The sequence below is a fragment of the Xyrauchen texanus genome, chromosome 21 (genome assembly GCF_025860055.1).
Source record: "Xyrauchen texanus isolate HMW12.3.18 chromosome 21, RBS_HiC_50CHRs, whole genome shotgun sequence".
NCBI classification, from domain to species: Eukaryota; Metazoa; Chordata; class Actinopteri; order Cypriniformes; family Catostomidae; genus Xyrauchen; species Xyrauchen texanus.
This window is the reverse complement of record NC_068296.1, coordinates 985,428-1,013,240: the sequence shown is the minus strand read 5'-3', so window position 1 is coordinate 1,013,240 and position 27,813 is coordinate 985,428. Positions and strand designations below refer to the sequence as shown.

At 37.5% G+C, this 27,813-nt stretch overlaps 1 protein-coding gene across 5 annotated transcripts in view; it reads left to right on the top strand.

Annotated features, from left to right (window-relative positions):
• Nucleotides 1–27,813, top strand: part of mical3a (microtubule associated monooxygenase, calponin and LIM domain containing 3a) — a 117,854-nt gene that overhangs the window by 81,898 nt on the left and 8,143 nt on the right. For 2 of the 5 annotated variants that reach the window (XM_052152916.1, XM_052152912.1), the window contains 5 exons: nucleotides 1,462–1,556; nucleotides 8,595–8,645; nucleotides 11,443–11,550; nucleotides 11,660–11,753; nucleotides 17,208–17,258. In XM_052152916.1, coding sequence (XP_052008876.1) covers nucleotides 1,462–1,556; nucleotides 8,595–8,645; nucleotides 11,443–11,550; nucleotides 11,660–11,753; nucleotides 17,208–17,258 — 399 coding nt within the window. Of the gene's footprint in view, nucleotides 1–1,461; nucleotides 1,557–8,594; nucleotides 8,646–11,442; nucleotides 11,551–11,659; nucleotides 11,754–15,400; nucleotides 15,452–17,207; nucleotides 17,259–24,660; nucleotides 24,727–27,813 lie in introns of all 5 variants that reach the window. The other 3 variants (XM_052152914.1, XM_052152911.1, XM_052152915.1) reach the window with 3 other exon arrangements.

Below are 27,813 nucleotides of genomic sequence, written 5' to 3'. Positions count from 1 at the left end.
TTGCACTGATTTGCTCAGGCTATTCTTGTTTTTCTGCCCTCAAAGTGCCTGGCCACGAATCAGAGATCCCAAACTTGGTGGAATGGTCCCAAATCCCCCACACTCCTCAGGCACGCACAAACACCCATCATACATTAGGTGGCACTATTATTAGCACATTCACATTTTCGCTAATAACTCTGGAACCTTATGGGCTAGAATCAAAATTCAGTAGTTTCAGCTCCTTTGGTGTTGAATGGTGCTTAATTGGTTTAATGTGAATAAATAAATGTACATTTCAAGTTTCAGCATGATTTATACTTCAGACTTTTGTTGGCCAAGAAAAAGTAGCTTCATACCATGTGACCCCATTTATCAACCTTTGACAATTGGTACAATTTAACAAATTTAGAGCCCCATATATCTGGGATTTAACCATGTAGAGTCTTACAAATGAAGATACAAAAAGAAAAGTTTGTTCTGAACCAGAATCTAAAAGGATTTTAAGATATCTTTAATATGTCTGGAGTTACAGGCACTATAACATACAGAAAATCAAGTTTTTTCTCATATTTGGACTCACACCATTGGCATATAATGCAACAATTGTTGCTGAAGTCAACTGATTTCAGTAATAGATCTACCAATCTCAGCGTAAGCATAAAATAATGACACTGACACCTTTATAAGGTTATATTTTTTACATGTAGTTTTGCTCCTAAATCATAGGCGGAAATTGTCATTTGGGCCTTGCTCTACAAAATAATGGATTACTGGATTAATATTGATAAATGGCTTTTAATATTTTGGCTTTCATCATCATTTATGTTTATCTTTTTTCAAAAAGAAAAATCAGCTGGTGAAGTTTCTGAAATGTGTTTGATTTGACTTGGAATAACCCTTCATCCTCAACCTTCAACCTCAAGTTGTTCCAAACCCATAAGTCTTCTTTTTCTTTCTTTCTTGTGGAACACAATTGGAGTTATTTATACCAGAATGTCCAAGCTGTTTTTTTCTATCCAATAAATGGTGACCAGGCTGTCAAACAAGATTTTCAATGTAAGATTTTGAGTTGACAAAGAAGCTGAAATTGCAGTCTGTTCCTCACTCAAACCATAATATAGCTTTTGGAGATTTGGAATATAGTGCACATGTCATATGGCTTTCCCTTTACACTTTTATTGTGCCAGTTTTTTTGGAGTTTGACAGCCAATAATGCCCATTGGCTTTCATCATATGGTTACTAAACTGCTCCTTTGGTGTTTCAAAGAGGCAAAAAAAGAAAGACATACAGGTATAAAACAATTTGAGGGTGAGTACCTGATGGCTGAATGAAATATCTGGTGATCTATCCCTTTAAACTCATGAGTTATGAAGTTTAAATATTGCCACTGGGATTAATTTAACTTACACATGTCTCGTTGAATTCTCTTTCAACTGTTGATGTTCTTATGCAAGTTTGTCTTTAATTCACTCATGTAGATTTACGTTTGCGAAGAAATCTCAGCTTTTCCGAGGACTCTGATCTCTCCTGTGATGATGTTCTGGAAAGATCTTCTCAGAAGTCCAAGGCTGATGTAAGTTTATTATAATATTTAGAGAGCTTTTTCCTCTCTCTCTCCAATTTTAATGAAATCTTTTGCTGTTCTCAGCGTCACGTGGACCTGTTTGACTTGGTGTCAGATTTGAAAAGCAACACAATGAAAGAGGAGAAAGACAAAGAAAGGGATAAGGACAGGGCGAGGAAAACGGGGAGAGTTTTGGAGAAAGGAAAGGGGAGGGAGAATGATAAAAGAGTGAAAGAAATGAGGTTAAAGGATAAAGGAAAAGACGAGGAGGTATTTCAATGTGAATGCACAGCAGGGATGTGTGAAAATACTCAATTTCAGGCAAAACTTGAATGCAACAACATGCAGACATTACAATTAAAATATACAGTATTTCAAGACATTGTACAGCCATTGTCATTCATAAGCTGTAAAAAATTGAGTATCTTCTGTCCTGCTGTGTTTGTGTGGAGGTGAATAGAGAGAAACTGGAGCCAGGTGTATAGATGCGCTAAAGTAGGCCGCCTTACGAAAATTTTCCTTTAATTTACTAGAAGCAAGTGTTTTCTTGACGGGCAGTGCTCATCTGGCTCTCCCCTAGTAGTGGATGTAGATTTATAAATATGGTCTTTGTAGTTTATTGGTGCGTTCATGTCAGAATTACTGTAATAACGAGATTCCGACTTGCAAAAACTGTTCACATCTTCATAGAACTTAAGTCAAATTCACCCAAAAATATGCCATTGTATGAACGCTATGACTCGACAGTTGTGGCGTCATTAAGGACAATATGGCTGCAGCCTCAACAGTTAAAGGTATGTACAGTGGCAAGAAAAAGTATGTGAACCCTTTGGAATTAGCTGGTTTTCTGCATTAATTGGTCATGAAATGTGATCTCATTTCATTATAGTCACAAAGTGGTCTTTTGCAACTGCAGGTGCCCATGCAATGTCAGCGGCCTCCTTCATGATGTCCTGGCATGAATACCATTTCCTGTTTAATGTTTTCTGTATAGTAGACTCATGAACAGAGATGTTAAACAGTTCCAATGATTCCTTCAAGTCTTTATCTGTCACTCTAGTGTTCTTCTATACCTCATTGAGCATTCTGCGGTGTGTCCTTTGAGTCATCTTGGCTGGACAGCCACTTCTATAGTACTAAATCACCTCCATTTATAGACAGTTTGTCTAACGGTGGATAGATGAATATCTAACGGCCACTTCTAGAGAGAGTACCTATAGTACTAAATCACCTCCATTTATAGACAGTTTGTCTAACTGGACGGATGAATATCTAACAGCCACTTCAAGTGAGAGTACCTATAGTACTAAATCACCTCCATTTATAGACAGTTTGTCTAACTGTGGACGGATGAATATCTAACAGTCAATTCTAGAGAGAGTACCTATAGTACTAAATCATCTCCATTTATAGACAGTTTGTCTAACTGTGGACAGATGAATATCTAACGGCCACTTCTAGTGAGAGTACCTATAGTACTAAATCACCTCCATTTATAGACAGTTTGTCTAACTGTGGACAGATGAATATCTAACGGCCACTTCTAGAGAGAGTACCTATAGTACTAAATCACCTCCATTTATAGACAGTTTGTCTAACTGTGGACAGATGAATATCTAACGGCCACTTCTAGTAAGAGTACCTATAGTACTAAATCACCTCCATTTATAGACAGTTTGTCTAACTGTGGACAGATGAATATCTAACGGTCACTTCTAGAGAGAGTACCTATAGTACTAAATCATCTCCATTTATAGACAGTTTGTCTAACTGTGGACAGATGAATATCTAACGGCCACTTCTAGTGAGAGTACCTATAGTACTAAATCATCTCCATTTATAGACAGTTTGTCTAACTGTGGATGGATGAATATCTAACGGTCACTTCTAGAGAGAGTACCTATAGTACTAAATCACCTCCATTTACAGACAGTTTGTCTATCTGTGGACAGATGAATATCTAACGGCCACTTCTAGTGAGAGTACCTATAGTACTAAATCATCTCCATTTATAGACAGTTTGTCTAACTGTGGACAGATGAATATCTAACGGCCACTTCTAGTGAGAGTACCTATAGTACTAAATCATCTCCATTTATAGACAGTGTGTCTAACTGTGGGCAGATGAATATCTAACGGCCACTTCTAGTGAGAGTACCTATAGTACTAAATCATCTCCATTTATAGACAGTTTGTCTAACTGTGAACAGATGAATATCTAACGGCCACTTCTAGAGAGAGTACCTATAGTACTAAATCATCTCCATTTATAGACAGTTTGTCTAACTGTGAACGGATGAATATCTAACGGCCACTTCTAGAGAGAGTACCTATAGTAGTAGATCACCTCCATTTATAGACAGTTTGTCTAACTGTGGACGGATGAATATCTAACGGCCACTTCTAGAGAGAGTACCTATAGTACTAAATCATCTCCATTTATAGACAGTTTGTCTAACTGTGGACGGATGAATATCTAACGGCCACTTCTAGAGAGAGTACCTATAGTACTAAATCACCTCCATTTATAGACAGTTTGTCTAACTGTGGACGGATGAATATCTAATGGCCACTTCTAGAGAGAGTACCTATAGTACTAAATCACCTCCATTTATAGACAGTTTGCCTAACTGTGGACGGATGAATATCTAACGGCCACTTCTAGAGAGAGTACCTATAGTACTAAATCATCTCCATTTATAGACAGTTTGTCTAACTGTGGACGGATGAATATCTAACGGCCACTTCTAGAGAGAGTACCTACAGTACTAAATCACCTCCATTTATAGACAGTTTGTCTAACTGTGGACGGATGAATATCTAACGGCCACTTCTAGAGAGAGTACCTATAGTACTAAATCATCTCCATTTATAGACAGTTTGTCTAACTGTGAACAGATGAATATCTAACGGCCACTTCTAGAGAGAGTACCTATAGTACTAAATCACCTCCATTTATAGACAGTTTGTCTAACTGTGGATGGATGAATATCTAATGGCCACTTCTAGTGAGAGTACCTATAGTACTAAATCATCTCCATTTATAGACAAACGGTCTATAAATGGAGATCGTTTGTCTGTGGGCAGATGAATATCTAACAGCCACTTGTAGTGAGAGTACATATAGTACTAAATCACCTCCATTTATAGACAGTTTGTCTAACTGTGGACTGATGAATATCTAACGGCCACTTCTAGTGAGAGTACCTATAGTACTAAATCACCTCCATTTATAGACAGTTTGTCTAACTGTGGACTGATGAATATCTAACGGCCACTTCTAGTGAGAGTACCTATAGTACTAAATCATCTCCATTTATAGACAGCTTGTCTAACTGTGGACAGATGAATATCTAACGGCCACTTCAAGAGAGAGTACCTATAGTACTAAATCATCTCCATTTATAGACAGTTTGTCTAACTGTGGACAGATGAATATCTAACGGCCACTTGTAGTGAGAGTACATATAGTACTAAATCACCTCCATTTATAGACAGTTTGTCTAACTGTGGACTGATGAATATCTAACGGCCACTTCTAGTGAGAGTACCTATAGTACTAAATCATCTCCATTTATAGACAGCTTGTCTAACTGTGGACAGATGAATATCTAACGGCCACTTCAAGAGAGAGTACCTATAGTACTAAATCATCTCCATTTATAGACAGTTTGTCTCACTGTGGACAGATGAATATCTAACGGCCACTTCTAGTGAGAGTACCTATAGTACTAAATCACCTCCATTTATAGACAGTTTGTCTAACTGTGGACAGATGAATATCTAACGGCCACTTCTAGTGAGAGTACCTATAGTACTAAATCATCTCCATTTATAGACTGTTTGTCTAACTGTGGACAGATGAATATCTAACGGTCACTTCTAGTGAGAGTACCTATAGTACTAAATCATCTCCATTTATAGACAGTTTGTCTAACTGTGGACAGATGAATATCTAACGGCCACTTCTAGTGAGAGTACCTATAGTACTAAATCATCTCCATTTATAGACAGTTTGTCTAACTGTGGACAGATGAATATCTAACGGTCACTTCTAGTGAGAGTACCTATAGTACTAAATCATCTCCATTTATAGACAGTTTGTCTAACTGTGGACAGATGAATATCTAATGGCCACTTCTAGAGAGAGTACCTATAGTACTAAATCACCTCCATTTATAGACAGTTTGTCTAACTGTGGACAGATGAATATCTAACGGTCACTTCTAGTGAGAGTACCTATAGTACTAAATCATCTCCATTTATAGACAGTTTGTCTAACTGTGGACGGATGAATATCTAACGGCCACTTCTAGAGAGAGTACCTATAGTACTAAATCACCTCCATTTATAGACAGTTTGTCTAACTGTGGACGGATGAATATCTAACGGCCACTTCTAGAGAGAGTACCTATAGTACTAAATCACCTCCATTTATAGACAGTTTGTCTAACTGTGGACGGATGAATATCTAACGGCCACTTCTAGAGAGAGTACCTATAGTACTAAATCATCTCCATTTATAGACAGTTTGTCTAACTGTGGACGGATGAATATCTAACGGCCACTTCTAGAGAGAGTACCTACAGTACTAAATCACCTCCATTTATAGACAGTTTGTCTAACTGTGGACGGATGAATATCTAACGGCCACTTCTAGAGAGAGTACCTATAGTACTAAATCATCTCCATTTATAGACAGTTTTTCTAACTGTGAACAGATGAATATCTAACGGCCACTTCTAGAGAGAGTACCTATAGTACTAAATCACCTCCATTTATAGACAGTTTGTCTAACTGTGGACGGATGAATATCTAACGGCCACTTCTAGTGAGAGTACCTATAGTACTAAATCATCTCCATTTATAGACACGTTTGTCTAAATGTGGGCAGATGAATATCTAACAGCCACTTCTAGTGAGAGTACCTATAGTACTAAATCATCTCCATTTATAGACAGTTTGTCTAACTGTGGACAGATGAATATCTAACGGCCACTTGTAGTGAGAGTACCTATAGTACTAAATCACCTCTATTTATAGACAGTTTGTCTAACTGTGGACTGATGAATATCTAACGGCCACTTCTAGTGAGAGTACCTATAGTACTAAATCATCTCCATTTATAGACAGCTTGTCTAACTGTGGACAGATGAATATCTAACGGCCACTTCAAGAGAGAGTACCTATAGTACTAAATCATCTCCATTTATAGACTGTTTGTCTAACTGTGGACAGATGAATATCTAACGGTCACTTCTAGTGAGAGTACCTATAGTACTAAATCATCTCCATTTATAGACAGTTTGTCTAACTGTGGACAGATGAATATCTAACGGCTACTTCTAGTGAGAGTACCTATAGTACTAAATCACCTCCATTTATAGACAGTTTGTCTAACTGTGGACAGATGAATATCTAACGGCCACTTCTAGTGAGAGTACCTATAGTACTAAATCATCTCCATTTATAGACCGTTTGTCTAACTGTGGACAGATGAATATCTAACGGTCACTTCTAGTGAGAGTACCTATAGTACTAAATCATCTCCATTTATAGACCGTTTGTCTAACTGTGGACAGATGAATATCTAACGGTCACTTCTAGTGAGAGTACCTATAGTACTAAATCACCTCCATTTATAGACAGTTTGTCTAACTGTGGACAGATGAATATCTAACAGCCACTTCAAGAGAGAGTACCTATAGTACTAAATCATCTCCATTTATAGACCGTTTGTCTAACTGTGGACAGATGAATATCTAACGGCCACTTCTAGAGAGAGTACCTATAGTACTAAATCACCTCCATTTATAGACAGTTTGCCTAACTGTGGACAGATGAATATCTAACGGCCACTTCTAGAGAGAGTACCTATAGTACTAAATCACCTCCATTTATAGACCGTTTGTCTAACTGTGGACAGATGAATATCTAACAGCCACTTCTAGAGAGAGTACCTATAGTACTAAATCATCTCCATTTATAGACAGTTTGCCTAACTGTGGACAGATGAATATTTAAAGCTCTTCCAGATAACTTTGTAACCCTTTCCAGCTTCATGCAAAGCAACGATTCTTGATCGTAGTTCTTCTGAGATATCTTGGTCCACGTCAGCAGATGCTTCTTGTGAACCGCAAACTCAAAATATTTGAGTGCTTTTTATAAGTCAAAGTAGCTCTAACCCACACCTCCAATCTCGTTACTTTAATCAGACGCCTGGTTCGCTGACGCCTGGTTCGCCAACTCCTGACTCTAAATAGCTTTTGTTGATGTCATTAGCCTAGGGGTTCACATTCTTTTTCCAACCTACACTGTGAATTTTTAAATGAAGTATTCAATAGGTACAAGAACAATACAATAATGTGTGTGTTATTCGTTCATTATTGAAACTTGAGAATGAAGATCAAACCAGATTTGAAGACAAATTTATACATAAATGCACGTAATTCTAACGGGTTCACATACTTTTTCTTGCCACTGTATTTCTGATTGATAAACCATTTTATTATGCATTTGTTAGCCGGAGCACTTTCATTGTTCTTTAACATTTTGCAAGATCATCTAGAAGTGAATTAATGTAGCAATTCAATATTTTGCTGTTATCAACAACAACAACAACAACAACAACAACCCGTTGTGGCGTTATTAATTAATTAATTAACAAATAGTTTCTCAGTTCGATGGCGTGAACAACTCCATGTTGAATCTCCAAATTGTCGTCTTGTATTTACAGTAATTCCAGCATGAGCTACTATTCTTTTAAATTGTAATTTAGTTGCTTATGTGTTGAGTTTACTAACTGGTCCAGTAATGTTTTAGTGTGCACTGTAACCTCCAGCACAGTTTAGCAGACTCTTTTAGATCGGTCACATATTAGTTTGAGCTTGTACACTCATCCCCACGTCCTTAAATGTTTAGTCTTGTGTTTCCGTGCTGTCATAGAATGCAGATTTGATTTAATTGTACATTAACACATCTAATCGCATAATTTGTTTTGTGTTTGTTTTGCTTTTTTTTTTTCCAATGTATTTTTCTCTTTTTAAGTCTGTTTATGTACCTCATGCATTGGCGTTCAAGAGGTCGTATGCTACAAAGGTAGTGTGTTCATTCATTCCCATTGGTCTACCATTTCTAAGCATGTCGTATTACACCGTAACTCTTGTCTCTTATTATTGGTCCAAACCTTTATGCTTTATTACTAACAATGTTCTTCAGCATGGTGAAGGCTATAGCACCCGCTTTCTGCTGGAGGATGTAACTGCATCACATGGCATTCTCCAAAGGCTTTTGGCGCTGTTGATCTGAATACTGCTACTTATCCACCGTTTCGTAGCTTTTACTAGACCTCTGTGGATTCCTAAAGCAGCTTTTCTCTCCAGACTCCACTGGATGCAATTTATATTGTCTGTCTATTATAATTTTGTCCTTTTTATTAGCTCCAAGCTAAAATGTCCTAATGCAGAACTATTATTTCATTGTAAATATTTGGGTGATATTTTTTTTGAGCTTTTAGCTCGGTTAGTTTCTTTGTTTTACCGTATTTCTCAAGAGTTGGTGCTCTATTATTAGTGTTAGGTCGATTAGTCTGCCAATATTTGTCCATTTTGCGATTATCGTATCGGCCGAGAACCGTGTTGGCTTGGCCAATTAACAGAAGTGTTAACTTTCCAAAATCGACCAGAAGTTTCGTCAGTTCATATTCAAATACTTCTGTTTTCAACGTTTTAAATTTTTTGAGTTTACCTAAAAGTATCGATACTGATGTTGTATCGAAAATATCGTAAAATAAGTATTTTTATTTGGTTACCACGAACAATAATCGTAATCTTCAAAGTGAAATAAATGGATTGGCCTATATTAGCAAATACTTGTGCAGGATGGGAACTGTTTCTTCTTCGGCTCATCTTAACATCTCAACGGACACGCGCTTGTGACGTCACAAGACTCGTTCAAACAAGAGGGATCAGTGCCTTGTCGAGCTAATCAGAGAAAATCAGACAAACAGCTTCTGGTGTGTAGTCTAGGGCTTCTATACATACGTCGTATGTCCTCCTATCAGTTTTAGGATTTTGCGTATGCCCACATGAATTAATTGATTAATAGAGATTCTCTCTAAACGCGCTCTGAGATGCACTGGCGAGACAGACAGTCGGACTGAGCTGATCCACCAATCAGAACATTCATTTCAGACGCGCTTGGATATTAACCAATCATATCTTCCGTTTCAGTAAGGGGCGGGATATTTCCAGCATCTGATTCACAAACATCCCTGGAGAAACTATCATTTGCACTGCATATTTATTTCCCTTCTAAACGTAAATATATGTATATACATTTAAATGTAAATTATGCAATTAAACTTTGTGAAAATACTGCATGTTATTGCACCCCTGATAGTTTTTGATGCTCTTTTTTTGCCCTTTACTGCTGTCCGTGGTGCCTTTTTCTGGTGATATCAAATAATTTATATAGTAGGAAAACAATTTCACTCGACACAGAAAAACACATAATATTACACAAATAAATAAAAAACATTCATTATATAGGCTATATATGGTAATGCAAGTTATCGTGACCATTACTACACTCATATTAATGCTTAACAGTTTATTGCGTATTATGAATTAGTTTATTAGTTAGAATAACAATCAAGTATTAACAATTTTCATAGTAGCATAATAAAAGGAACAATAATGACACCTATTAATTTAAATACATATTTAATTTGAAGTTACTATACCATTGAACCCATTGATTTACTACAGTAATATTGTAGTAGTAACCATGGTTACTTGTGTGGTAACTATGGTTTAACTAAATACCACGGTTACACTATACTGTATTACTGTAGTGAATCGGTAAATTTTTGTAAGGGTAAACAAAACATTTTCTGTTTAGGCAAAATAATAATAATAATGACTTGAATAATGACTAAAATTATTATTTTAAATTACCCATTTTATTCAAAGTAATCACAAAAAAATCTATTTAACAGAAGTATTGGTATCGACGATATTGGACTTGAAAATATTGGTGTCGAATCGAAAATAAGTGGTATCGCCCATCCCTAAAATATGTAAATGTTGCAGAAAAAACTTTAGAAATTGTACATCTGATTTGCTGTTGTTTAATTGTATTATGAGCATTTATATCGGCCACCCTGCACTCTGCATATCGGTATCCTCCACATTGGCCAGTAAAAAAGCCAAATCGGTCGACCACTATTTATAGTCATAAATCACAAGTTGGCCCAGACAGAACGGACTTGATTTAAGCTGCGTTCACACTTCACTTCGTGCTCCATTCACTCTCGTTCAAACGCACACGAATGAGGAAGACCGGAAATGCAAGCTCAGGAGAAGACAAAACTTCACTTTTGTGACACTCAAATTCATATGACGAGGAGACGTGTGACCAATAGAATATAGAAACGTCACGCTGACCTCTTGACCTCATTGTGGTGCAGGACATCATTTAGCACGCTAAAAGTCACTTTATCGGCGTTAGCACATCTGAGGAAATACGTAAAGGCATTTGATGCAAATAAAAGTCCAGGATTTCTTCCTCGAGTTGCTTCAGCATTTAATGTCGGTGTCAAATCAGCTTTCTGTGCTTTAGCGGCACCAGTTGCGCCGATTGTGTTAGCTGCAGCAGCTTCTGACACGTGATCAAAAGCTCATATTTTATTGGTCAGGGCATTTCATAATGGAGCAACAGGTGTGAATGGCTCCATTGGAATCCATTGTTTCTATTCAAAATCTTCATTTTTGGTGTGAAAAGGCCTTAAGGCTGACCATAAACGCTCATGGGATGCCAGACAAGGATCCACCTATAACTGACCTGGAAACAGTTTACAGGACTGCTGAATCTCACTTTTAATTTCCTGTTGCAGAAGACGTACACGGAGGAGGAACTCAATGCCAAACTGACTAAGAGAGTGCAGAAAGCAGCACGGAGGCAAGCCAAACAAGAGGAGCTCAAGAGGCTCCACAGAGCCCAGGTGAAAAACTACTCATGATTTATTACATCTAGGTGTCAGAAGACTAAATATACGCCATCATCATGATGAAGAGTTAGAGCGTGAAAGAAGCTCCTTTGTGATTCCTCAGATCATTCAGAGGCAGCTGGAGCAGGTGGAGGAGAAACAGAGGCAGTTAGAAGAGCGAGGGGTCGCCGTGGAGAAAGCGCTGCGAGGAGAAGCAGGTATTTCTCTATTTCTGTCCGATGGGAACGTTCCCTCTGTTACGCTGCTACAGGGTTAAAGATTCACGGCTGAGTTCATAACTCATGCTTAACTCTTGAGGTACATTTTGACCTTATGAACAATAGTGCTTCGTGCTTTTAGTTTTCTTAGTTTTTATTTATATCAGATCTTGCTTCACGAAAATAAATATTTCCTATAAGTCTGTTCAATCAACAGCGTTTGTGCAACATTAATTTTGACTCACCCCTTGTTTAGTTGCAGCCACAAGATGTAAATGGTATGAATACTACCTAACCTTTTCTGTCTAAAGTTATATAATACTACTTTAATTATATATAGCGCAACTTTTAGCAGTTTAGCACAAAGTCAGGGCCGCCGCTGGCCAAATTGGTGCCCTACGCAGAGTTCCAGGTGGACGAGTGGGGGGGGTTCGCGTGATATGAGCGTGAAGCGATCGTCTGTGTTCCGCAACTCCTTTCGGCTCCTTGAATAACATATAACGTGCGGGTAAGGGCAGCCGGTGGACTTTCTGGTGCCCTCCTAGGGTAAGAAGGTGCCCCCCTAGGGAGTTGGTGCCCTACGCAGACTGCTTATAGGCGGTGCTGCACAATGTGCTTCACAAAACATACAATCAAAACACACTCCGGTAACCACTAAAATGTACAAAGTAGTAAAAGCAAGTTTATACAAATGAGACTTAAAAACAGACTCCGATTCATCAGATCTAATATCCCAGGACAGGCTGTTCCATAATCGTGGGGCGTTCACTACAAACACTCTCTCACCTGTAGTTTATATCTGGATCTTGGAACAGCAAACAGTTCATGAACAGAAGCTCTAAGATGTCAAACTGTTTCATAAGGTCTTCTAAGTAATGTTCAGGTGCAAAACCATGTAGTGCTTTATATGTAATTATAAAAATCTTAAAATCAACCCTAAAATGAATTGGGGACCAAAGCAGAGAAGCTAAAACTGGAGTAATAAGATTAATAGACCTAGTTCGTGTCAAAAGTCTAGCGACTGATTGTAGCCGTGCTAAAGTGCGTTGATTTTAAAGAGCCCATATTGTGCTCATTTACAGGTTAATAATTAAATTTTGCCGGTCTACTAGAATAGGTTTACACGCTTCAATGTTCAAAAAATTAATTATTTTTCTCATACTGTACACCTCTTTTCACCCTCTGTCTGAAACGCTCTGCTGTAGCTCCTGTCTCTTTAAAGCCCCCCCTTTCTGAAAAGCCCAGTCTGCTCTGATTGGTCAACCGCTTACAGCGTGTGTCAGAAATGTGTAACGCCCCTTACCATAACCGAGTTTCAGCTTAAAGTAGCCTTTAGGCATTCTTTGGAGGGGGTCTGGGTATCTCAGCGAGTATTGATGCTGACTATCACACCTGGAGTCGTGAGTTTGAATCCAGGGTGTGCTGAGTGACTCCAGTCAGGTCTCCTTAGCAACCAAATTGTCCCGGTTGCTAGGGAGGGTAGAGTCACATGGGGTAACCTCCTCGTGGTGGTGATTAGTGGTTCTCTCAATGGGGCGTGTGGTGAGTTGTGTGTGGATCGTGGAGAGTAGCATGAGCCTCCACATGCTGTGAGTCTCCGTGGTGTCATGCACAACGAGTCACGTGATCAGATGCGCGGATTGACGTCTCAGAAGCGGAGGCAACTGAGACGTGTCCTCCACCACCCGGATTGAGGTGAGTGACCGCGCCACCACAAGGACCTACTTAGTAGTGGGGACCTTTTACATGCACAAACAGCTATATTACACACTAAAGGAAAGGTAAAATCCCAAAAAGCATAATAGGCCCTATTTAAGTTGAAAACAGTGCATTACAATAATCTAAGCGAGACTAAATAAAGCATGTATCCCTAAAACTCACAACCTGTCTCACATTGGAATTGTTCCTCAACTGATTAAAAACAAGACTGAACTAAATTCCTGATGTGATGTTCAAAATTTGCCCACATTTCTCACCAGCTGCTGAATATTCGGGACCACCTGATTAAGAGTTGACTCAATCTGATTCTTTTTAAAACCATGAACCTCTGCAATCCAATTTTTTATATCTTCATTACCCCTCTTGAGCAACATTTAAACATTTCGAATCGCAGAACCTAGAGGAAACATGTATAGAGAAAACTACATTTGAGAAAAGTCAAATTGGCCCTAACACGGATCCTTGCGGCACACCACAATATATAGTTCAAGAGGAGGACGTGTCATCTCCAACGGACACTACAATGTCCTATTAGGCATATTGGAAACAAACCAGTCCCAGGTTGTTTATCAAATATTGCAACGTTGTTGCCATGACGATGAAACATTATCCCGGTATTAGATATTTATTTACACAGAAAAGGTTAGTAAGTGATTATATCACCGTAAAATCGTGCTAATACACATATTGTTTACGTCTTGTGGATATACTTTTGAAACAGTGAGTATTTTAACTTTTACAGATTGACCCCCATTGACTTCCATTGTAAGTGACTCACTGTAACCGATGAGTTGGGCGTGCTGAGTGACTCCAGTCAGGTCACCTTAGCAAACAAATTGGCCCGGATGCTAGGGAGAGTAGGGTCACATGGATAACCAAATTGGCCCGGTTGCTAGTGAGGGTAGAGTCATATGGGATAACCAAATTGGCCTGGTTGCTAGGGAGGGTAGAGTCACATGGGGTAACCAAATTGGCCCGGTTGCCAGGGAGGGTAGAGTCACATGGGGTAACCAAATTGGCCCGGTTGCCAGGGAGGGTAGAGTCACATGGGGTAACCAAATTGGCCCGGTTGCTAGGGAGGGTAGAGTCACATGGGGTAACCAAATTGGCCCGGTTGCTAGGGAGGGTAGAGTCACATGGGGTAACCTCCTCGTGGTCGCTATAATGTGGTTCTCGCTCTCGGTGGGGCGTGTGGCAAGTTGTGCGTGGATGCTGCGGAGAATAGCTTGAAGCCTTCACGTGCGCTATGTCTCCGTGGTAACGCGCTCAACAAGTCACATGATAAGATGCACGGATTGATGGTCTCAGATGCGGAGTCAACTGAGATTCGTCCTCCGCCACCCGGATTGAGGCGAGTCACTACACCACCACGAGGACTTGAGAGTGCATTGGGAATTGGGGGTTACAAATTGGGGCGAAAAAGGCGAGGAATAAATAATCCAGTAATCATAAGAAAACCAAAATTGATGTCAATTTTTAAACCCACATCAAAAACTACAATATGCACGCCGACAGATCAAATACAAATGATATTGCAGAATTAAAAAACGTTGCTGTTTTTGCATGCTCACAACAGCTGTCCTCGTGTTTTAAATGTTTATTACATATAAATAAAATCACACCTGGCAAGGGACCAGCAAACATTTGGATTATTAATTTAATAAGTGCTACAGTTACATATCTGAGAGAATCTTGTGCATTGTTGGATTGAAAGAAAACGATGTCCTTTTGCAAAAACGCTTCACAATTTAAAGTGTGACGGATGTCTTAGTCTAATGCTCCTATAGCAGGAATGTATGAGATTCTAGACCGTAGGGACTAGAGAGAAATGCTCATTTTGCGAATTTTGCTTCCTCTCTGCCCACCCCCTCTCCCCTTCATCTCATCTAGTGTTTCTAAATCTCTTTTTATCCTTTACTCTCTCTAAGGCCTGTATAAAGGTTCTAGTGTTAGTCCAAAACAGCGTAAGAGACACTCAGGTATCCATGGTGATAACTCCAGTCGTGTTGTAGTCATGCTGTGTCATGCCGAGCATGTTGCATGTCCCGTCAGTCCCATCACACCTAACATAGATATGTGTGCCACTGTAATGTGTAATAATGACTGATATATAGAGAAGATCAAGTGCATCATACAGTCTGTTATTAACCATCTTATATAACTATTGGTTTACAGACCAAATATGGGTCATTCTGTGAAAGCTGTGCCTTTTTATATCTCATATCTGTAAACAATTACTTTTTGACAATGAATATCTGAACTTCTATACAGCTGTCCCCACTCCCCAGACATGTGTTTCCAACGTTATTGGGTTATTAGCAAATATGCACAAATTTGATTGTCAATGCATGTGGGAAAAAAGCTAGTATTTAGCATTTATTCTCTCTCTGTCTATACTGTAAATACATACTGTATATTTTGCATGTTTTAGCAGCCATTAGATATATATTTTTAAATACTACGTTGTGTTGCCAAGTTATCGGTCAACCCTGTTACCATCATACGTTCCTCTTATTGAAATAATAATTTAAATAAACCCTGATCCTCTCAGGATCACTTTATCTTATATTTTAGGTTTGTCCACTGGGGACGATCTTTATTGGCCATCACTGTTGCCATGGAAATAGAAAACAACTTGCAATTAAAAAGTGGATATTTGTTTAAATGTCAGCATTAAATTATCTTTTAATTAGCACATTGTTGTGTCACCTCGAGTGTAAAGCCTGATGAACTGTTAAACTTTCAACACTTTTACTTGTTTAAAGGCGTATTTTCAAGCAAATATACAAATATAAATGTATTTAAATATGTAATATTTATTAGCATTTTTATATTTATTTGGCATATGATGGCACAATGCAGATTAACTCTTCAATACATACTTTGTCTGATGGAATGTTTAAAATCTTAAAAAAAATGTTTTTAATTAAATCGCCTTTTTAAAATATAAAAGGTACTGATTTCATGGAATGACCCCTAAATTGTGATTGAATATACCAGAATTTATCGGCTCTAAAAAGTTAAAATAATGGCCATGAAATTGTGTTTTGCATTGTTTTATTTTAAATAAATAATACAAATATAATGTGTGTATATATATATATATATATAATAATGCACAATACAATTTTATGGCCATTATTTTTATCCTAAATTATTTGGCTCTTTTGCATGTAAATGATTGACAATCTGCATAGATCATTGTTTTATTTGGGCATCATATATGAGCTAGTCTAGTTTTCAAAAATATTAATGCCCATTATAATTTTGTTACTTTTTTTTATTATTATTTTCAAATTTTTTTGTTGACATAATTCACTGAAAACTTCACATTAATGTCGCCACATTGTGGAGTTTTGAGAATTTTTTTATTTATTTTTTACTTATATTTTACTTCCTTTTGGACTATATATAGTATATAGTTATACCTTGTCTTATTTTCCGTATTTTTCAGTTTCAGATGAGTTTAATGGATTTACACAAACTATTTTATACTCAGTCGTATTCTCAGTCAGAACTCAGCGGTGCAGAACATCTATGTGCCCATTCTGCCATTGTGGGACATGCAATATAAATGCAAATAACTACATTTATATACATGCCAAATAACAAATTGTGAAGAGTGTGTATTCGGCATTCCTTACTGTGTGTTTGTGTGCACATATATGCATGAGTTGAAGCTCCTGGCTGTGCCTGTGTGTATAGTAACATGTTTTTAATATATCCTCATTGTAGACTATTGGGGAGAGTCTAATTACAGTGAGATCCTGGATTTGCATCTGGGCGGTATGTATTTCAAATCTGTTGCTTGATATAGACTAACAACTTACGCTCTCTCTCGTTTCCCCCTGTACTTACTGAAGTGTCTTCCCTTATGTACCCGTCCTGCCTTAATACCCTCCTATTTCCCCCCGGCTATTTTCATGTACCTCAAAGAAGGGTGCTTATTCTAATTGACACTTGGGTCATAACATGTCAACTTAACCAAATTTTTCTCAAATAAATACAGTATATATATATATATATATATATATATATATATATATATATATATATATATATATATATCAATATCAATATATATATTTAATTTTGTAATTTAAAAAAAAAAAAATTATACAGATATAGACATGTATATATGGTGATGGCTCAGCGGTTAAGGCTCTGGGTTACTGACCTGAAGGTCAGGGGTTCAAGCCCCAACACCACCAAGACACCACTGTTGGGCCCTTGAGCAAGGCCCTTGAACCTATCTGCTCCAGGGTGCCGTATCATGGCTGACCCTGCACTCTGACCCCAGCTTAGCTGGGATATGTGAAAAATAAATAATTTCACCATGTATATGCAAAAATGTATGTATAATGTGTGACAATTGATCAATTTATTTTTATTTATATATAATTTATTTATTTTACATTTATTTATAAAATGTATTTATTTATTTTTGTATTTTTTTATAAAATTTATTTTAGATATATATATATAATTTATTTATTTATTTTTTAATGTATTTATAAAATTGATTTTAGACTATATATATAATTTATTTATTTTTAATTTTATTTATAAATTTTATTTTAGACATTTATAATTTATTTATTTTACATTTATTTATAAATAGATTTAGACATATATAATTTATTTATTGTACATTTATTTATAAATTGATTTAGACTATATATATATATATCATTTTTTTCGACATGTGTATATATATATATATATATATATATATATATATATATAAATTTATTTATTTATTTTTACATTTATATATAAAATAGATTTTCGACATATATAATTTTTTTATTTATTTTACATTTATTTATTAAATAGATTTAGACATATAATTAATTTATTTTACTTTTATTTATAAAAGTAATTAATTTTATTTTTTTTGTTTATTTATAAAATTGATTTTCACACACACACACACACACACACATATATATATATATAATTTATTTATTTATTTTACATTTATTTATAAAATAGGTTTTAGACATATAATATTTTTTTTTACTAAATTTGTTTTTCCAAAGTTTGAGTGTCTATAACTCCAGAATACGTGTATTATTCATTCATTCCATATTCAAGTAAAAATGAACAGCGACTTATTTCATTAATCATTTACAAAACCAATATTAAAAAACAAAAGCTTATTTAAAACAATAATTATCAGGAGAAACATCGTCCCGACTCTTGGTCCATAGGGGATACATGGCTTGTAAAATCGTGACTGTCCCGGTATTATCGGGACGTCGGTCACCCTAACTGTGAATGCCATACTGCATCTGATTCTCCCGTGCAGACATATCTCAATGCATTGTTGAATTTGACCCATTTTCAATGTTCGGAAACCAAATATGGGTCACATTCTTGTCCAACAAAACAAAAGACTGAAATATAAATATTGTTCAAACCAGAAATGTAAAAAAACAAATTATGATGCTGTCCACCTTTCTAAGTTTTATTACTTATTTTTTACCTGTAGTTTTGCTAAATTAATGGCTGAAATTTGTCATTTTGACCCCCCCCTCTCAAAATAATGGATTACTCTGTAAATATTTTCCATTGCATTCAATATATTTTGGCTTTCAGTGTCATTTGTGGTGATCTTTCTGTAGAAAATTAATTAACAAAAAATACATAAATAATAAACTCAGGCAGGGAAGTCTCTGAAATTTGGTTAATTTGATATGGAACAACCCTATATTATTTTAATAAAAATGTGTATGTTTTTACTATAATAAAACCTTGACATTGTGTATACATTTAATTCTATTTAATTTTGAATTGATCTGTTTTGTTATTTGTTGTTAACTTTTATTAGTTATTTCATATAATACTCATTTTATAGATATGTACACAATTGCAGTCTCTTAAAACAAAGGTTTCTATTTGGTGTTATTAAACATAAGAATTATTATTAAGAGATTAAAAACGTTTTATAACACAACTTTTGCCAAATTGCTTGCTCGGCCCCTTGCATCTGCCCTCTGCATAAACAACCAAGGCTCTTGATGAAGCCCCTCCCCTTTAGACACCTGTAGCTTTCATGTGTCATACCTGCTCAGTTGCCCCGGGAGGGTTCTGTGTTCATCACTTCATCTTGTCATGTGTAGCCCATCTTCAGTGGGTTCCCCGTCCTGATATCTTACACTGTAGATCTATTGAGTGCTTGTTTGTATGAGTGTCGTCTTGTGGTGTTTTGTTGATTAGCGCCGCAGTGTTGAGATGCTGGCGAGCCTCGCCAAACGCACCCATGCAGACAGGAGATAGCGTGGAGTTGTTTCTAACAGTGAATCAGATCTTTTACTAGACGCTGAGGCATTGCTTGGGGATCTTTTTCAATGCAACAAGATGTTTCTTACCTGTAGCATGTCCAACGGTTCTTAGACGGAGAAAAAATCAGTGTTTTATTTGACTTAAATATAAGTAGCATATGTAAAACTAATCATTTAAAGGAATATTCTGGGTTCAGCACAAGCTCAATCAAACAGCATTTGGGGTATAATGTTGATTACCACAAAAATAAATAAATAAATAAATAATTCAACTTGTTGCACGCTAACTTAAAAATAAAGCACAAATGTGTGTTCCAGTGATACACTTCCAATGAAAGTCAATGGCGTTTAATCTGTAAACATTAAAATACTCACTGTTTTAAAAGTATAAACACAAGACATAAACAATATGTGTGTTAGCATGATTTTACTGTCATTATATCACTTACTAACTGTTTCTTTTTAAAGTTGTGTTAAACATGTATATATGTTGTTGTTGTTGTTGTTGTTGTTGTAGTAAATAAATGAAGAACGAGTCCAAATCATTTTTGTGGTAATCAACATTACTGTATAATGAGATAAACTTGAAATGAACCCCGGGATATTCCTTTAAAGGTAAAGTTCACCCAAAAATGAACATTCTGTCATCACTTGCTCACCTTCATGACGTTCCAACCTCATATAGAGCGCAACAGTCTGGTTCCGGAATTAAATATCCCATTCATTTATCCTATAGTCTAATCGATTTTCAAGATGACTTATAAGTCTTTAAAGACAGACCTACAGTGAGCTACGAGGTTGTTCATGGATGATAGAAGCTTCCGGACTGCGTCAACTTCATTGTGTAAATATCGTGTTTGATAGTGGATTACATTACCCATGATCCATCAGAGAAACATCCACCAATCGGAGAACCACGTCCAACGAAACCCGTGAAACGTGCCTTTGGAGTGACCGTGCACACCCACGACACACTGCAAATGACGTCACTCTTAAACCACATATATATGTGTTCATATCAGGATATTTAGCAATTAAAGTATATATATATATTGTTGCTATACTTATAAGTCTTTGGAAGAAATGAATGGGGGATAAAAATGCTTCCGGAACCCAGATGGATGAAAATGTACACGAGCTCCGTTGCGCGCTCTTACGTTCTTTCTTTGGTATGTCACAAAAGACGATGATAGTAACTTCCATACAATGAAGGTGAATGGTGACTGAGTGCTGTCACTCCTCAACATTCTGTCCAACATCTCCTTTTGTGTGCCACCAAAGAAAGGAAGTTAAACGAGCTTGGAACATCATGAGCATGAGCAATGTAAGACTTTGACTTGTTAATCCTGCAACCCCGTAATTAATGTTTGCGGCTGGATTATCTTTCATAACAGTTGCACGAAGAGTAAGTGACTTACATGCGATCTGCTCATTTCGGATGGGTTTCCTATAAAGCTAGATGGCGAGTGACCGGCTAACAGTTGGTGGATTTCTAATAAAAATCCTTAAATTAACATAAAATCAAAACACTTTGGTTTCATTGCTTCAGTGTCAACTCTTGGCGGAAAATCTTGCTTATCGTATCCAAAACAATCCAATTGCCGCCATTATTCGTCACTAATTTAACAGAATGCTGTTGTTGATTTCTGTGCATCTTTGCATCAGTGTGTTTGTTTTCATGGCTCTCTTCCAAGCATGTTTGCACACTGGAATGCAAGCTTGCTGCTTTTAATGGTCGCTGCTGGAGAATTAGTTCCCCAATTCTTGTCATAACTGCCGAGGATGGGCCTTTGATTGGAGACGATGAGGACTTTGAGGGCCGATACAAAACCCTTCATTGAAAAGCGCCTTTATCGTCCACTGCGTTTGCACGAGTTGTTCAAATAGAGGGTCATTATTCAGAGTTGCCGTTGATGAGATTCATCCACTTCACAATGCAAACAAGGTCTGCTTTACTGCACTTCAGCGGACGTTCATTCGTGTGGTGTAGATCCGCCTTTTTTCATTTGCTCCCATGCATTACATTTACATTTATGCATTTGGCAGACGCTTTTATCCAAAGTGACTTACAGTGCCCTTATTACAGAGACAATCCCCCCAGAGCAACCTGGAGTTAAGTGTCTTACTCAAGGACACAATGGTGGTGGCTGTGGGGATCGAACCAGCAACCTTCTGATTACCAGTTATGTGCTTTAGCCCACTACACCACCACCACTCCACTTGCATCATTCACAAACTCCTTGACTTTGGTGTCAATCATTCTTTTGACTTCTGTTTGGCGTTTTTCCCACTTTAGACGGGATTGACCCCTGGTGTGCATATTGCTGATTTCCACATCATTCATATTTAGCTCTCAGTCACAAAGTTGATGTATTAATCATTCGCACAGCCATGATTTTCAATTCCAACGCTGGTCATAAAAACCCAAATTCTATCATTGGATAAGCTCCATTTTTAGGAGAACGGCTGTCCTGCATCAGTAGTTCTTTGATGTTCTGTATGGTGGCCCCTTCATCAGGTTTGCTCTTGAATCGCCCTCAATTTCACACCGAAGAAAAGTTCAAAGAGCTGTTTGATATCTCACCTGTCATTCCTCAATTCATTCTTGTTTTCGCTCATTCCCGTGTCATTTCCTCTCAGTAGTTGTGCTCTGAACCCTAGTGAGCTGCGTTGCTGCCTACAGTCTACGTATCTCCAAGGTAGCATCCTAGTCATCATGAAACCTCATAAGCGCCTGATTTGGAACGCTGTGCATAGGCAGCAGCTCCCATTAACACAATAGTACTCCACATGGGAGACTCAAAATAAAATGTATTGTGCATGCACATGTAACTGTGGCTCTTTTAACTGTCGCATGGGACATAGGGCTGGGCGATAGGACGATGTAATCAGATATCGACGCTGTCTTACAAACATCCCGATGCTGAATGCAGCTCTCATCGACAGGCAATAATGGACAATATCAGGAAATGGCAAAACCACGGATCTGGGAAGTCCGCAGATATATTAAAAGTAGCCCAGGGTGTGAAACGAATCCAGATCGTTATTCGCAAGCTCCTCGTCCAAATGCAGGTATTTCATGAGCGGGTAAGTTTGCTACAGGCGGGCGACCCGTAAGATGTCTCAGAGAAATGCTGTTAAACTCAAAAACAAGCGCTTAAAGAAACACACTTTATTATATGTTTCAGAACAGATAGAAGAAAAGCCATCAGCGGTTTGTTCAGAGGCGTGCAGCGATAGCGTCTCGTGAAACACGTGCATGTAAATATTGATGAATCTTTCATCGTTTCGGGCGTCTGAAAACTGTTTGCATGAATAGCGTCGTCTGAGAATGCTGCAAATGACCTCAGACCATCTCAGGAGGTGCTGTGAGTTTAATTCGCTTTATTTCACACTTAACATGCTTTGTGAACGCAACTCTGCAGATTCACTCTTATATATCTGTGTATTAAAGAAACAAAGACCAAAGTGATTCAATCAGAAAATAATACAACACCACGTTCACCTTGAACCTTGAGTTTTATTTTATTACTTTAGGCAGCATTAACTGTATCAACAACTGGCATATTGAGCATTGTGATTTACTCCATTCATTTATTAGATCTTTTGATCCCGTGTACACCTGGTCGTGGTATACGTCTCATTTGACCACTTGTGTAGCTGGTAAAGATAAACTCTTGTGTTAGCACAGCGGTTGATTGACAGGCCAGGGGTGGTGCTTCACTGCTGTCCATTTACATCCCAAATGCATTGTAGTTTCATGCTTTTTTGACTACCTCCCATCCTTTGACTAGGATCACGTGAGCTCTACCATCGTATCTCGTACTGGCTGTCGCTCCCAAAAGTCACTCTTCATTTGCATAAAGTTAAACATTTCTCAACTTTGTCGCGTCACTGGACACGCCCACATCCAGTCGCCAACGGCCACCGATCCTCGTGTTGCCGGAAGTTGCCAGCAGCTCTAATTGAAAATGAATGAGATGAGGTCGTTTTGTCGCTGCATGTCGCTGGCAGTGTGAACGCAGCTTAAGTCCTCGGTGGCGGAAGACGAATCTCAGTTGCCTCTGCACCTGACCGTCAATCCGCGCATCTTCGATCAACGACAGACGGGTGTTTTTGGAAAGCTGTTTAAAAACAATGGTTATTTTTGCAATTCCGTTCGGTGGCGCTCAGGTTTAATTACCGTTTTCATGTCGGGAGAGTGCCACGACTAAACTGCGTTTTTAACAAACATTGATTTCGCTACGTTCACGTCACTCATGCACACTATAACAGCGTTTTTCTTCTCCAAAAACGTAGACCTTCGAAAACGATCTCCATTACTGCATAATTTGGAAAATGAAGACATTAGGGAACAGAAAACTGAGTTTACGGACTTAAATGTACCATGGCCCGGGTATAGTTAGTTTCTGTGACTTCCGGGTCAGATCGTGCCCATTTGGCCGCATTGGCTGCCTTTCAAAGTATTCTCTTTTGACCTCAAGTGAATATGAAGGCGTTTGAGACGTGCTTACTACGACTGCTTTGTGATACGCCGATGTTGCGCACAGACAAGTACTGTCCACCTGCCGAGAAATCTGGGCCACATGCGGACAGTCTGCCCAGACTTTGTTGATGACAGAATTTGTGTTATGCATACTGTGTGTAGCGATTAGCATCACGGACAACCGAAGTGTACTATAGCCTATTGGCCTTTAGTGTGGACGTGGTCTCAAAATGCTGCCTCTGTAGGCAGCTCACTAGGTTATGGAACAGAGCATCTCGTTCACGCACTGTCAGTTTCTCCTCAGAGTTCTTCCTCTTTGATTTCACTCCTCACTGTTTTCTCTTCTACATCTTTTCTGGCCACCTCTCTCTCTCTCTCTCTCTCTCTCTCTCATTCGTTCCCTGTGTTGTGGAAGTTGAGCCCTATGTCGGGACCCCTCGCCGAAGAGCCCTGTACCTCTGCCCCTGCTGTGCCCCTGAAGGTAACGTAAACCGCCGGCCAGCTGTGTTTCAATAACAACACGGTCAGCGGCGTTACTTTGACAACCCACTGGACCTGTGGAGTGTTGCTTTTCCCCTTCAAATACCAAGTGAATTTGTCTCCCGTGCGTGTCCCGGCGCAGTGGATTTCCCCCAGCAGATGCTAATGATGCAATGCACTGTTATATATTTAGACCTCACTCTAGTGTTTCTAATCAGGGTAAGCATACAGTAGCTTGATATGCATTTAAGTTAGTACATTAGACACGACTTGATGTTTGAAAGGTCTTAAGTCTCTTGAATCTGTGAGGACACAGTTAAAGATCCCATGAAATCAATAGTTTTGTAGTTAGCATTAGGGCTTGGTGATATGGTTCAAGAAATGACAGCCTGTTGACAATATTCAATATTTAATCTTGATAATTAGGTTTTTGTTCTAAAATGGCTTAAAAGTTCATAATAATTGAAAATAAAAAAAAAAAAATAAAATATACATATATATATATATATATATATATATATATATATATATATATATATATATATACATAACATAATTTTAGTCAAAGTGATTAATAAAATGTTTAAAGAATGAAATAACATATAGTTAAAAATAATAAAGCCTTGCTTTCCACACTTTTTCACTTAATTACAACAAAGAAGAATTATATTTAATAATTTTAATGTATATTCACCAATATTTAACAATGCATAGTAATAATCACCAATATTTAACAATGCATAGTAATAATCACCGATATTTAACAACGCACAGTAATAATCACCGATATTTAACAACGCACAGTAATAATCACCGATATTTAACAACGCATAGTAATTATCACCGATATTTAACAGCACAGTAATAATCACCGATATTTAACAACGCATAGTAATTATCACCGATATTTAACAACGCATAGTAATAATCACCGATATTTAACAACACACAGTAATAATCACCGATATTTAACAACGCATAGTAATATCGCCGATATTTAACAACGCATAGTAATTATCACCGATATTTAACAACGCAGAGTAATAATCACCGATATTTAACAACGCACAGTAATAATCACCGATATTTAACAACACTCAGTAATAATCACCGATATTTAACTACGCACAGTAATAATCACCGATATTTAACAACGCACAGTAATAATCACCGATATTTAACAACGCATTGTAATAATCACCGATATTTAACAACGCATAGTAATAATCACCGATATTTAACAACGCATAGTAATAATCACCGATATTTAACAACGCACAGTAATAATCACCGATATTTAACAACGCATAGTAATAATCACCGATATTTAACAACGCACAGTAATAATCACCGATATTTAACAACACACAGTAATAATCACCGATATTTAACAACGCATAGTAATTATCACCGATATTTAACAACGCACAGTAATAATCACCGATATTTAACAACGCACAGTAATAATCACCGATATTTAACAACGCACAGTAATAATCACCGATATTTAACAACGCACAGTAATAATCACCGATATTTAACAACGCACAGTAATAATCGCCGATATTTAACAACGCATTGTAATAATCGCCGATATTTAACAACGCACAGTAATAATCACCGATATTTAAAAACGCACAGTAATAATCACCGATATTTAACAACGCATTGTAATAATCACCGATATTTAACAACGCATAGTAATAATCGCCGATATTTAACAACGCATAGTAATAATCGCCGATATTTAACAACGCATACTAATAATCGCCGATATTTAACAATGCACAGTAATAATCGCCGATATTTAACAACGCATACTAATAATCGCCGATATTTAACAACGCACAGTAATAATCACCGATATTTAACAACGCACTGTAATAATCACCGATATTTAACAACGCATAGTAATAATCACCGATATTTAACAACGCATAGTAATAATCACCGATATTTAACAACGCATAGTAATAATCACCGATATTTAACAACGCTTAGTAATAATCACTGATATTTAACAACGCACAGTAATTATCACCGATATTTAACAACGCACAGTAATAATCACCGATATTTAACAACACACAGTAATAATCACCGATATTTAACAACGCATAGTAATAATCACGATACTTCTTTTTTGGAACTGCGCTGAATATTATAAAAATATTGAATTATAATAAGTTAGTTCCGCTAACATTCATATATTTACAGTGACTTATTTTAAAGGTGTCTTCGTGGTTTACGTTTATGTCAGATTTGCTTTTGTCAGGTGGATTTATAAAATAAAGGCTCTTGGCTATATGTTTATAAAACCATACGGAATACTTCAGCACAATAAAACCATGCTCGTCAAACATCTTCATGGGATCTTTAACATGTTTTAGGTGTACAGCTGGAGTTTGGGGGAAACTGCTCTGCTGACTATACGTGTGAACTGAAATAACAGCATGATTTTTATTTACCGTTACCGAAATCCAAAATTATGTCATCGTTATGTGTGTGCCACCATTACAGCTCTTGTACAGAGCTGCATCATGGGAATCCTTAGACTACATTCAGTATGTTTCAATAGAACAGGGAACATAACACAAAACTGAGGCCTTCAAACGTATCTCATTAATGTTTTTGTCCTGCTATTGCACTGAAATTTAAAGTCAACATGAAATCAAAATTGACTTTAATTTCTAAAGTCATGATTCATCAGTGTGTGTGTGTGTGATCGTGTGCGTGTGTGAGCATGTGCGTGTGTGTGCGTGTGTGTGTGAGCGTGTGTGTGTGTGTGTGAGCATGTGTGTGTGTGTGAGCATGTGTGTGTGTGTAAGCATGTGTGTGTATGAGCGTGTGTGTGTGCACGTGTGTGTGCGCGTGTGAGCATGAGTGTGTGTGTGCGCGTGTGAGCATGAGTGTGTTTGAGCGTGTGTGAGCATGAGTGTGTGTGCGCGCGTGTGAGCATGAGTGTGTGTGTGTGTGTGTGTGTGTGTGTGTGTGCAAGCGTGAGTGAGTGTGTGTGTGTGAGTGAGCATGTGTGCATGAGCGTATGTTGTGCGCGTGAGTGTGTGTGCGTGCGCGTGTGTGCGTGTGC